Below are 13,610 nucleotides of genomic sequence, written 5' to 3'. Positions count from 1 at the left end.
GACCAATCGAGATGCGAGAGGCACACCAGTACACATCAACAGTGCCTGCCTATTGTAGGGTTGAGGCGGTGATCATCTTAGAAGGTTTGCGAAGAGCCTGTAATTACAAGGTTTAGCTGATCTTGCTCCCCCCTCCGGTGGTCGGCCTCCTGCAAGTAGTGCTTCGTGACAAACAGGAGTGTGTCCAGGCAGTGCAAAAAGCCTGCCTCGCTTACAAACACACCATCACAAATGTTATACAAATTTATATAAAATATGTCATCGTTCTCTGATATTTTATAATGCTCTGTGATAGAGGCTCAGCGCTGCAAACAGGTGTCAAATTAGGTTTGACATTACTGAAATGCTATGTACTCTAGAGAAAGCACTCCCTGTGCGCTAAGTTATTGGATCCCCCAACTTATTATTTTTGTACTGGTTGTATGGACAGCAACAATTCACTACTCAAAAAACTAGGTGTACTCAGATCTGATTAGTTTTGCAATCCAATCAGTGTAAAGTAAAAGCTTCTTCATATGCATGAAAAGTTACACTTTACATCGAGAAGATGCAAAGTTGATTATGGAAAGAGGCATTTTACCGCCACATCTCCTGAAATATCAGTATCCAAAGAGTACAATGTTGTACGTGAGATTTTGATTTAATTTCGTACCGACGATGGAAGGTTTGGGTCCTAGGAAAAATACAGTGCTTGAGAATCCAACTTGTATATTATGTGCTTCCAAACAGCTGTAGTCAATGAAACATCTGATTCCACAGTGCAAAAAACCTAAGACGAGAGCTAATATCTTCACTAGGTTTGCACACAATAATAGTGCAGTTCCATCTGAACTGTTTTGGAATCGTTTTTAACAAAGCTTTATGAAATTCTACGGGGTTGTGTGTCAATATACATGTTTCTAATTAATGAATGAATTCATTTTAATGTTGTTAATGGCTATATTTACATGTGCATTTTTATATTCTTCTCTTCTTTTTTGTATCACTTCTTTTTTCTTTTTTTTCTCTTAACCTCTAATGTGAAAGGTTTCTTTTTCTTGTTTGAAACCATAACACATTAAAATAAATGCCTAATTGAATACATTATAACTGTTGTACTATTAAATAAATATTCACATTATTTACATGGGTGTGAATGCTGTAGTCAGCCACACCCCTCCACAGTAATTTATATGAGTCAGTCTGATGTTATGGAGAGGGGCCAGACCGTATTTGATGTCTTTCTCCAGGGCTGCCCTCCGCCGAGGCACTGTTTCTCTCACTATGTCCGGTGCCGTGGAATGGGGAACCCAATGCAGCTAAAGGGCACAGGCCCTTGAGCTAGGACAAGGAGTGACAGGGCAACAGAGGGAAGAGATCCTCAGGAAGGATGCATGCTATCCCCCTCTCTTTCCATGTATGCACAACACAAGGGGAGAACAGGGCAAGGGGTGAGCAGGAAGAGAACACTAGGGTGCTAATGGGTGGTGAGCCAACAATGAAACCCAGCCACTTGGCTGCCATCACCAGGAAAAGGAAAGACAGGGCAAAAAAAGAGAGTACAAAGGCATTTTCACATCCAGGTGTGCAAGGGAGGTCGGCTCCAGCCAGCCCATTGGCGGCCATGCCAACGGACATATGCATGGCCTCAGGCCATTTTTCCCCTATATATGATGGCCTGCAGGAGCAGACCTCCTGCTTGCTAGCACTCTGAATGCTATTCACCCAAGGTTGCCACGAACGTGCAAATCTTTCTTCACCCGGACCCACCCACCCCTAAAGTAGAGAGGAGCTGCAGAATGGACAAGACACAAGACAAAGTACGTTGTCCCACAGTCGTGGAAGAAGATTACAACAGCAGGCGTCATGGGCCAGGAGAGAAGCTGCCTACAGCCACAGGAGTGCTACACCAGAGACCTGATAGTCGCTGCCTCTGTCTCCTTCTTCCCTCTGCAACTGTCTATTTTCCTCTAACCATTTCTTTCCTCATTGTTCTCTCCCCTTCCCAGCCCGCTCCTGGGCAGTGGAGGCTGTGTCCAGCTTGTTATCGTCTTTTCTTCATTACATCGAGTCCTGTGGTGGGGCCGATGGTACAGTCTTAAAAAAAAAAAAAGGTAATACATTACTATCACACCCGAATGTCCGCGTCTTCAAACCTTTATTTACCTCAGGTAACAAGCAAATTGGGTCAGGGGCTACATGTATATCACCAACAAAGAAAGAAATAAGTCAATAATAAATGTGCATTACATGCTACTTTTACTACCCTTTGGGCCTCATTACACGGATGGCGGAGAACCATGGCGCTATTAGCGCCATGGTTCATGCCGGTAAAATACCGGCACCGCCTTGGCGGAAAGGGGAATTACCACCCCATTCCAAGGTTGGCGGGGCGGTAATTCCCCCTTCCACCATTGCCCTTCCCCATTCCCATTTTTGCCCCATAGGGCATAATGGGAATGGGGAAGGCGCTAATTACGGTACTGCAAATTGCGGTACCGCAATTAGCTCCCTGGGTCCCTTTGCGGGTTGTTTTTTAACGCCTGCAAAAAGCAGCCGTTAAATTCCCCAACCCGCAAAGGGGCCTCGTAGTAAGGCAGTAAGGATTTACCGGTACCAGTAAAATACCGGTACCGGTAAACCCTTACCGCCATCCGTGTAATGAGGCCCTTAGTGTGTTATAAGTTGACTGCCTATTTTAAGTTAGCACTTCCATGATATGATATGATAGTTTATTTATGTAGCGCCTATACACAACGTGTTTCAAAGCGCTTCAAGACAAGGGAGGGAACAAGGGAAAATACAATGACATTCTTACAGGCCATGAACAGTAAGGCCTGACGACATTTCAGGTAGAGCCGGAAAAAACAAAAGGTGAGGGAGGGGGGTGCAGAAAGGGAGGGGAGGAACAAAACAAGCAACTATCGTACTAAGCCTGACGACATTTCAGATAGTGCTGGGGGGGGGGTGGGAGTAAGGGAAAGGGGGAGGGGACAGACGAGGTTGCTATCATACTAGGTCCAGGGACAATTCTGATAGAGTAAGTGCATAGTAGAAAGTAAGGGGAGGAGAGAACAGAGAGTAAGCAGTCAAAAAGAGTGGAGAAGCAAGAGGAGAGAGCAAATACAATTGCAGAAGTCAGTAGTAACACATAATGTTGCAAGCCAGGATACAAGATGAAAATGGGAACAGCACGATTCAGGGCCACCATGAGTACAAGATGCAAAGGAAGTCCAGCATGAGAATTGAGAAAGGGTGATGCACAGTGAATCAATGAAGTCCATAAAAGTCAAATCCAGCATTGGCCACAAGACGGTGATGGTGAAACCAGAATGATTCAGGACAGACTCCTGCAGAAGTAGGCTGGAATGGGGGGAAAGGGGAAGCAGGGTAGAAGAATCATGCAAAACAGGCAACACCTGTGTGCGAGAAGGGAGGGGGGCACAAGGGAACATCACAGGAGGACCAGAAGGGTGGGATGGCCTATGGGGACAGAGGGAGTAACACATGTTGGTGCATGCTTACCTGCTGTTTGAGCAGGGGGTCGGGCCCTAGGTCCTCCTGGTCCGAACAGGGCCAAAAAGGAATTGCCCTTTTCTTCGTCATGCCATGGCTCTCTGTACTGTTGGGGCATGTATCTTCTGTGCGCAACAGACTGGAAAACTGTCCCACTTCTAAGGGGAATCCTTTTCCTCTATAAATAACGTAATTCTAGTAAATTAGAGACGGATGAAAGTTGGACCCCTATGTCTTGATGTTGCACGTTTTTTGGCGTGGTTGAAACATGCCTCTGTCTGTATGTGTTCTTGTTCTGTACTAATGTAAAGTGACTCTAACTGGTGTGCTTTTCTCCTTTTTAACGCAGAGGAGGGTACCATGGTGGCAGTGCTTATGCTTTGGGGTTGACAGCTGTCGGGTCCTACAAACAAAGTCTTGCCAATGGCTTTGGTTGTCACACAGTGAGTGCTTTTATTTTTTGACAAAACTAATATTGATTCTCAAATAAAGGGATTATGCAATATATGATTTAACTGTTTGCAAACCCGTATGCTACTCTTTTTCACAATTCCCTGAGAAAGGGAACTCACCAAAAAAAGATACTTTTTGTTGGTCAGTGATACCAATTAATATCACTATCCAAGGGGCTTTGCAAACATAGAGTGCTTACAATCAGATGGCTACCCAAACAATAAGGTGCTGCATATTTTATTTATTAATATTAACGATTAATGATTATGTCTCAGTGCAATGTCTGCAGGCTCTACAATACTATGGACCTTATATTCCAGGCCTGTCCTGTATAAATTGCCCGGAACGGTCCCGTTATGTTTACACTTACGTGCAAACAGGTTCCCAATAAGCATGTGTACCAAGTGGAAAATTCCACCCTTTTGCACTGCGCAGTGCAAACTGAGTAAACGCTGCTTGCCATTAACACATGAAAGGCCACGTTTACAATGGATTCCGTTAGAATCCACAGCATTTACACCAGCATGAAAATGGAATGCTAGTGTTATTGCTGTGGCATTGGTATGGCAGAGTATGGGGGAGACAGAAACTGATATTCTGGCTTGTGCCCTTTATTCACAATACAAATGCAATTAAATGTGGGGGAACGTAAAATTCATGCGTAAAATGTTTACGCATGTACTTTACGCATTAATGTCTTTATTTCTTCTCCCTTACATTCTAGACAATGAATCCAGATGTGTTCCGTGGTCCGTGGGGCGGGAAACAGTGCCGAGATTCTCCAGTGCAGACGACCAGGCAATGCAGCTGTTCCCCAGGTTCGTGTTTTGTAAAACAATCCCCACCACCAGAATTTTAATAGGGCTGCATGTCTTTAAAGCACTCTAAAAGGAGCACATCTACAACCTTCACACCCATTGGGCATATTGGGTAGGGCCATTCACAGCAGGAAACCGTTGCCAAGGATGACGATGATAATAATGCAGTATTTATGTGTGGAATGAAATACCATTTAGAGTATTTGTGAGAATATTCTGGGGTCTTTGGTTTCCCCTCTGCTCTGTTCTTGTCTGGAATCTTCGAAGCTCTTGGACCCCTTTCAGTCAAGATTCTGTCGTGGACGTGGCACAAAGAGTGTCTTGGTCTCTGTATCGATGACCTTTCCAGACGAGTGGCCCTGGAGTGAGTGGGGGCCTTGATCCTATTACACTTTCGGCCGTGTTCAACACCATTGACCACTCCCTCCTGTTGTCTCGTCTGGCTCTGCCTGGCCTCTCTGGGCCTGTACTGTCCTGGTTTGAATCTTTCGTGACTGATAGGGGCCAATCTCTTTCGCTCCCCCTGTTTTCCTCTTCTTCTTGTCCACTGTCCTGTGGAGTCCCCTAGGGCTCTGCATTGTCCCCGATGCTGTATATAATCTCTTTACAGCTGCTTGTGTGTCTCATCCAATCTTACGGACACATGTGCTACTCTTATGCCGACGGCACCCAGATTGTTGTTAGATTAGATCTTAACCAATCTGAGGCTGTGTCCTCCTTGAGTGGATGCCTGGCAGCCGTGAATGGGCGGATGAACAGCAACTGGCTTTAGCTCAATGGGGACAAGACAGAGGTCTTAGTGGTTGGCTCCCCCGCTACCTCTTCTCTCTAGAATTCTTACTTCTGGCCTCCTATTTTGGGTTTTCCTCCTCTTCCGATGACAGTGGTCAAGAATCTAGGTGTCTATCTGTCCACATCGCTTTCAGCTGCACCCAGGTTAGTGTGGTTTGTAAAGCTGGTCACTTGCACCTAAAGGTTCTCCACAAGGGGTTACCTATCTTGCCCAGACGTCTGCGACCTTTGGTAGTGCCAGCTTTGGTGCTCAGTCACATTGACTACTGCAATGCCCTGTATGTAGCCCAGCCCTAGCCCCAGTATTCACTTCACAGGCTGCAGCTACTCCAAAATCTAACAGCCCGGATTGCTACTAACTCTCGTTATGGGCCTCACATCATACCGGTACTCCGGTCTCTCCACTGGTTGCCAGTGGCCAAGAGGGTGGAATTCAAGTCTCTTTGCTTAGTGTATCGGTCATACTATCGTCTGGGGGCAGAGTACCTACAGAATAAGTTTGTTCACTGTGTTCTTGGGCGCCTTCTTTGATCTGGTACTGCCTGTCTGCTCAATGTTCCACCTTTCGTCTCTCAAGTATTGGGGGCCGGGCCTTCTCAATCGCTGCGGCAAAACTGTGGAATGCTCTGCCACTTACTTTGAGACGTGTCGAGAGTCATTACAAGTTTAAGCACGGATTGAGGACCTTGTAATTGTAGATACCCGGGGTAGGTTAGTTTTGCCTAATGTTCCTAGCGCCAAGATGCCCTTGGGTGGATGTGTGCATTACAAATTTGTTTAATAATAATAATAATAATAATGATAATAATAATAATAATAATAATAATATATTGCGTTACTGAAGAGTACTTTTAGCATAACTAAGAAGTCTAAACGCAGGCTTACTTTATCAGGTCATGAGAGCTGGAGCTGGAAACCATCCTTCTTACATATTTGGCGTAATTAAGACTTCTACAGTATTCACAATAGGAATACCACATGTTGTACTGCATGCAACATTCCAAGCGTTCTGCACTCATTATGAATTTCTCACCGCCAAGAAGGGTTGCAGTCAGCCTCAAAATTATGGGATGAGGTGCTGAAGGGCAATTTTTTAAAAGTGGTTTGCGAGTGATGAAATTAGTGATCACCTAATTACCCAATGTCCCTCCAAGTGTTGGCATAACCAATATCAATTGTGCTTTCGCTTCGTACATTGTGGCCTCAATAACCCTCCTCGGCATACATATGCTGTATATTTGCACACAACTGACAGAAAAAATAAGGGAACAAGTAAAACATAGGGGCCAGTGCTGATAAGTTACTTGTGCTAAGATTCAGACAGGGTACCTACTCAAGGCAATGTGAGGTGACTACGAGTTCCAGCATAGCAAGGAAGCGTGTATCAGTATCTTGCCTTAAACTGGACTTGTGGTCTGTAGGTGACACATAGGGCCTCATTCCGAGTATGGCGGTAAGGGATAGCGGCCACCGGTAACGAGACCGGTGGCGGTAATCCCTTAACGCCATACTCCGAGTTCCCTTTGCGCCCTCGCCCTTAACGCCTGCTTTGAGCAGGTGTTAAAGTCGAGGGCGCAAAGGGGCCTCCAAGCCAATAACGGTGACCGTAATGAACGGTCACCGTTATTTGCATCTTCCCCATTCCCATTGAGCCCTATGGGGGCTCATTTGGGAATGGGGAAGAGCCTTGGTGAATGGGGAATTACCGCCCCGCCAACCTTGGAATGGGGCGGTAATTCCGCCATCCACCAAGGCGCTGCCGGTCCGGGTACGGCATCAACCAAGGCGTTAATAGCGCCATTGGTTAGCGCCATACTCGGAATGAGGCCCATAGTGTTATATCTATGAGCCCTAAGAATGACTTCAGCTCATCTTTGTTTGTCAGTGATTGCACTTTTTAAATGGCATCCAACATCTCTGGACAAGGCACTGTTCCTTCTTTTGTGAGCCTGTGACATAAATCAGATACTTGGTTCACCTAGAACTGGAACTTTCCCATTTTGACAGTCAAACCCGCTCACTCGAATCTCTGTAATACTTCATACACTCTAACATCATGCTCAACCTCACTCCTGGCCCCGTAAAGATGTCATCCTGGAAGCATTTCATCCCAGGAACATCCCCCATCAGATCCTCCATTATTTTTTGGAAGACAGCAGATGCTGACGCCAAACCAAAAGGTATTCTCTTGAACTGATATGCGCCCATCGAGGCGATAAGGGCTGTTAACGCACGTGATGACGGCTGTTAGTCCACCTGGTAGTATGCAGATGAGAGGTCTAGGCTACTATACCATTCAGCCTCTTCCATTGTCATGAGCATCTCACTAACCTTGGGCAGTGGGTGCCTGTTGTCCCAGATACTCCTGTTTAAATCCCTTAACATAATCTAATCCGCCCATCGGGGCGTTGTGTGACAACAATGGGGGACAACCACTTGCTGCTCTCTATGGGTTCAATCACACCCTGCTCACACAGGCCACGTAGCTCTTCCTTTACTTTCTCTCTCACTCTTAAAGGAAGGTTCTGCACTTTGTGCACACACAGCATTGCTTGCGAAGACAACTGAATCTTGTGGCAATACCCCTTCAATTTCGCTATACCCTTGTGAATCACCGGCCTGAATCTGGACCCATCCTCCTGGGCACATTTCTCTGCTCTGTTCAACCCCATGGATCTCACCTGTAGATCTTTCCATGGATGCAGTTTGAATCCCACCATTTGCCTTGGTGACGCCACCCCAATAAACAGTCACCCTTGGATGCCACATACATATTTTCCCTAATGTGTTTGGCTCTGTAAGCAATGCCACCCCACACAAAATCCATTATGTCGATCTTTCCTCCTCCATACGCACTTGGCCTTATGTCAGTCGTGTGTAAAACATGTCCCTTTTCACCCCAGATTTCTTTGTACATTGCCTCTGAAATTATGGTGTACACAGAACCAGAGTCAGCCAAGGCTTTCATTGAGCATCCAGCCACTATGATCTCAATTTCAGGGGGAACATATTCCCTTTCCTCATCCTCCTCAACTTCACCCACAATGTGTACAAATCTGTTGGACCATTCCCCCTTCTCATCCCCTACATACTTTATATTTCTGTCAACCTCCTGGGATTTGCTGTTGAACTGGCATTCATGGCATGTCTCTCAAATCCACCCCTGGTAGATTGCCCCTTACGGGTATCTTGTGATGGCACATGCCCCTAACTTGCAGTCGAGGGCTGACTCCCCCGCTTGTCCCCATCCCCACTGTTATTTTTTCTTACTGCACATACCTTGGCTTCATCAAGCCCAGGTTTCTTTCTCCACATTTTTAGCTATAGTATGCACTAACTCCTTGCTCTCTTTAGTATTAACCTCCTTCAAACACATACTAGTTAATTCCATTCCTTTATCTATTCTCAGTGCCTCCTGAAGCGGTGGGTTTTTTGCCTGCCACAACTGCTCCTGAATTTTTGGGTTTGATGTGTGCCTCATTAGCTGGTCCTTGATGTACTCATCCTCCCTCCCCGTGAATTCATATGATGAAATATGATGAAATAATACCCTAAGATCTGCTACAAATGAGCCCACTGCTTCCCCCACACATTGTTTCCTTGAGAGAAACGTGTATCTTTCCAACACAATATTAATCTGTTTCCCAAACTGCGCCTGTAATTTTTTCATGACCATACCATACAACTCATCGCCATCCTCTCTGCCCCCGTCGGCCTCCCCCTTATCCACAACATCTGGCAGTTTTTGTATTATTCTCCATGTTTCTGTCTCTAAGCAGCACATCAATGTGAGAATTGGCGCTCATCAGAATATCTTTCACCTCCTGAAGCAACAAAGTTAAATTTAAATAAGTCTCTCCAATTTTTCTAGTGAATTGGTGGTTCCCCTGGTGTGGCCAGAAATGTGGGTGGTGGCTCCCAAGATTCTACATGGTGGTATCACCATCCAGAAAGGATGTCCACTGCTACCCAGCTGTCTTCAGGCAGGAGTATCTCCCACTGCCACTTACCGATTTGAGCCAAGAATGTCCAACCAAAGCTGTACTTAAAGTTCCAATATTAAGATAATGTTAAGGGATGAACCTTAAGAACACTCAAATTCCAGCTGAGGTTACCATCACTGACACAATTTATCAGGGGATGAAGTCAAATGCGCAGAAACACTTCTTAAATGAGGAAAACAAAATTGCCGGACTCGAAAATGGCAGTCACCATTGATCTGTACAATTGTCCTGACACTGCCTGTCCCACGAATGGCGGCGGGCCTGGTATGAAGTTCGATGCTCTGAGTCCGTGACACACAAAAATGGCAGCCCCATTTATTTCCACCTAGCCCAGTCAGCTACTGCCTGTTCCTAATATGGCGGCAGAACAGTGATGGTTCGCATGCCCCAAATGAAGAGTAATACGTTTGTGAATATATACAGGACGTATTGGCGCAGCCGGTCCAGCGTGGGCCGATTCGGCATGGACAGTTCGCAGCAGGAGCCGGTTTGGCATGGCCAGTTCGGCGCAGGGACCTTACGACGCCAGTATGTTTAGGCGCGAAGACTGTCATTTTTTTTAATGACAGTATCGCGCCAAAACATACAGACCTATGTGACTGGGGTTTAAGGTGCTCGGTGTGAGGTACTAAGGTGTACTCGGGCATCTACAGTGCATTTCAATGCAAGCACTGCCATGTAGTGGCCAGTCACAGTACCAGTCCCTGCGCTCAAGATTGCTCTGATTACTTGCGGGTAATCAGCATTACTCTTAGTCCTACTCTTCCTCGTCACAGTACTGAACTCATGAGGCCCCTGCCTGCGACACAGGACCTTCTTCTATTTCTTTAAATCCCTATAACTCCTCCCCCACATGCACGTCACTCAGTTTCATATTACCAAGCCGGAGCATGGGACCTTCCCCGCAGGGAGGGTGAGGAGGGTCGTCAGTACTGTGACGAGGAAGAGTAGGACTAGGAGTAATGAAGATTAGCGGTAAGTAATCAGAGCATTACCTCCACGTCCACTCTTCCTCGTCCCAGTACTTACCTCACAAAGTATACCAAAGCAACAATGGGGAAAAGGTCCCAATGAGACACAGAGCCAAAAACAGTGCAGCAAAACACACCCACAATAACTCTTAATTCACATCCCCACAGACAAAACTCCAACCCTGAAGGAACCAACCCCAGAGTGGGAGAAACTCAAACCATAGCGGTTGATGAAAGTGCTTAGACCAGCCCAGGCGGCAGCCATACAAATCTCTTGCAGAGAAACCCTCCTAGCATCGGCCGAGGAAGCCGCCAAACCCCTGGTGGACCGCCCCTAAAAGTGCGCAGGCACAGGCAGGCCAGAAGCCACATAGGCCACGGAGACCACAACACGGAACCACCGGCAAATGGAAACCACGGATGCCTTACGGCCAGCCCCAGCCGGACCAAAAGCAATCAGAAGACTATCAGATCGTCGGAAAAGAGCAAACCTAGCCAAATACGCCAACGCTGCCCGCCGGACATCAATGTTATGCCAAGCCACAACCCCTGGCGTTTTCACATCATGAAAGAAGGCATGGAGAACCAGATCCTGAGAGGTGTGAAAACCGAGAAACAACCTTAGGGAGAAACTTCGGACCACACCTCAGCACCAACGAGTCCGGCAGCACCCTCAGGAAAAGAGGGTGACATAAAAGAGCCCCACACTCCCCAAGCCTACGGGCAGAAGTGATGGCAATAAGAAAGGCAGATTTCAGTGTAAGATGTTCGATATCAATCTCGGAAATGGGCTCAAAAGGAGGCCCCTGAAGGAACCGTAAAACAAGAGGGAGATTCCAAGGGGGAAGCCCTTTATAAGTACAAGGACGGGAAGAAGAACAACCCCGGAGCAACTTCCCCCACCAACACCTCCCCATCCAAGTGACCATCAGAGTCCCCCAAAAGGAATTAAATGGAGGCCCACTGAGAGCGAAGCATGGAAAAACCGCCAGGCCCTTGTCAAAACCCCTCCCAGAGGAATTGAAGGATAGCAGGGAGGCCAGAACGCAGGGGAAGGATCCCAGACCACCCATACCAGTCTCGGAAATAGCCCCAATGCCCGCCGTACACCTTCAGAGTGGATGGTCTAAGAGCATTCATTATAGACTCGACTACGGACCTGAGACCCCCTGAAATATCAGCCTAGACCGTGCAATAGCTTCATTGCCCATTGCATCCGGCGGACTTCCAACCGCAGATCCTTTTGAAGGCGACACTGCCACTTCGGAACCAGCCAAGGTTCCTGGGACCGAAGCCCCAACAGAGAGGGGAACCAACCCCGGCGGGACCAGAACGGAGCTAACAACAACACAGTCAACCTGGACACTCTGATGCGCCGAACCACCCGGGGCAGAAGGGGAATAGGTGTAAAGGCATAAAGGAAAACCCCAAGGTCACTGTACAGAGAGGGCGTCCACCCACCAAATCCCCCTCGGCCTGAAACCGAGAGCAGAAGAGGGCAACTTTTGCTGAGGCCGGGGATGCAAACAGGTCCAGAACAGGGGTCCCGAATCTGACACAGATCTCCGCAGAGGAGTGAAATTGGCGTCTGAGAAGATCTGCTCGAACATTGTCCACCCCCCTGATATGTGAGGCCACCAGAGACACCAGATGCGATTCCCTCAGGTGCCCATCAGAGCATTCAATGAGCAGACAGAACCCCTTTGGCGGTTGACATATGCCAAGGCCGTTGTATTGTCCATTCGGACCAAAACCGCCTGACCGTCCAGCAACCCCTCGAAGTACACCAGAGCTCGGAGAATGGCACTCAACTCTCGCCAATTGGATGATCGACTGCTCTCCCCAGATCTCACAACCCTTGAGCTGAAAGCACACCCAATGTAGACCCCCCAACCCATTCCGCTGGCATCGGTAGTAAGAGAGGTCACTGGAGGAAGGACCATGGACACCTCAGCCTGTAGATTCGGAAACCCCATCCACCATAGCAGGGAGACCAGCAGCGCTGGGTACACTGAAATCAAAGCTTCGAGAGCTGAGAGCCAGTGGGAGAGAGGATAAAACACTAGGCGACGTAACTGAAGACGGGCCCAGGGAACTAGAAAACACGCAAGACGCCACGTGCCCCATAACTCCAGCAACAGGCGAGCCAAGACATACTGCCTTCTGAGAGCCCTGCCCGAACAGCCAGCAAGCGATGGACCCTCAAGGGACAGGAACACCCTCTCCATCCCGGGGCAAACCAGTGCCTCAATGAAAACTAGGTCCTGAGAAGGCTCCAGCACAGACTTCCGCCAGTTCACTATCAAACCCCAGTCCTGCAATGCCTGGCAGACTAAAGGGAGATGAGGCAGGACAGCCTGCCGACAGGACTCCTCGACCAACCAATCGTCCAGGTAGGGAAAACAATCTGCACTCCCTGCAGATGCAAATGCACCACCAAAGGAGTCACCAGCATGGAGAACACTCTGGGAGCCGATCGCACCCCGAAAGGGAGCACTCGGAACCGAAAACGCTGTGATCTCATCCAATCCCCCCTGCACAACATCCAGAGTACGTTCTGCAAAGCCTCCACGTTGAAGCGTTCCGTCCTGACGAAGCAGTGCAGGGCCTCGAGACACATAAGCAGGTGACACATCCTAGAAGGCATAGGGACCAGGAACAACCGCAAGTAGAAAACTTGACCTCGAACAGGAAGAAGAACGAGCAAGACGGTAACCCAGAACAACAATTCGGAGAGAACGGAAACCATGGCCAACTACTTGGTCTGTGAGCCGGGTACCAAGTCCTAACCATGCAAACCTGGACAGGAGGAGACAGGAACTGATAACCCCTCTGGAAGGAGCCTAGTACCCAAGATGCAGAACCACAGAAGATAGAGACAAGGAGCCAGGGAAAACCGCCAGTCACTGCATTTGCACCAAAGGAAAATCACAGGACGTTGAAGCAGGCCTGCGCTGCAATATAACAGCATGCTTGTCAGCCGACAAAAAGATCGGACTCAAAAGGAAGATACAGGATAGCCCGGTAGTCCAGCAGACCATGGCCCCCTAAGCCGACAGAGGAGCCACCAAGCTGGC

At 47.8% G+C, this 13,610-nt stretch overlaps 1 protein-coding gene across 1 annotated transcript in view; it reads left to right on the top strand.

The window, feature by feature from the left end:
• Nucleotides 1-13,610, top strand: part of AGXT2 (alanine--glyoxylate aminotransferase 2) — a 988,366-nt gene that overhangs the window by 526,362 nt on the left and 448,394 nt on the right. The window contains exons 6-7 of the mRNA XM_069627115.1: nucleotides 3,845-3,938; nucleotides 4,673-4,766. Of these exons, the coding sequence (XP_069483216.1) occupies nucleotides 3,845-3,938; nucleotides 4,673-4,766 (188 nt within the window). The remainder of the gene's footprint in view (nucleotides 1-3,844; nucleotides 3,939-4,672; nucleotides 4,767-13,610) is intronic.

Source organism: Ambystoma mexicanum, chromosome 6p (assembly GCF_040938575.1).
Source record: "Ambystoma mexicanum isolate Mex_15411 chromosome 6p, UKY_AmexF1_1, whole genome shotgun sequence".
Classification (NCBI taxonomy): domain Eukaryota; kingdom Metazoa; phylum Chordata; class Amphibia; order Caudata; family Ambystomatidae; genus Ambystoma; species Ambystoma mexicanum.
The sequence above is the reverse complement of the archived record's forward strand: the minus strand, read 5'-3'. Positions and strand labels throughout refer to the sequence as shown.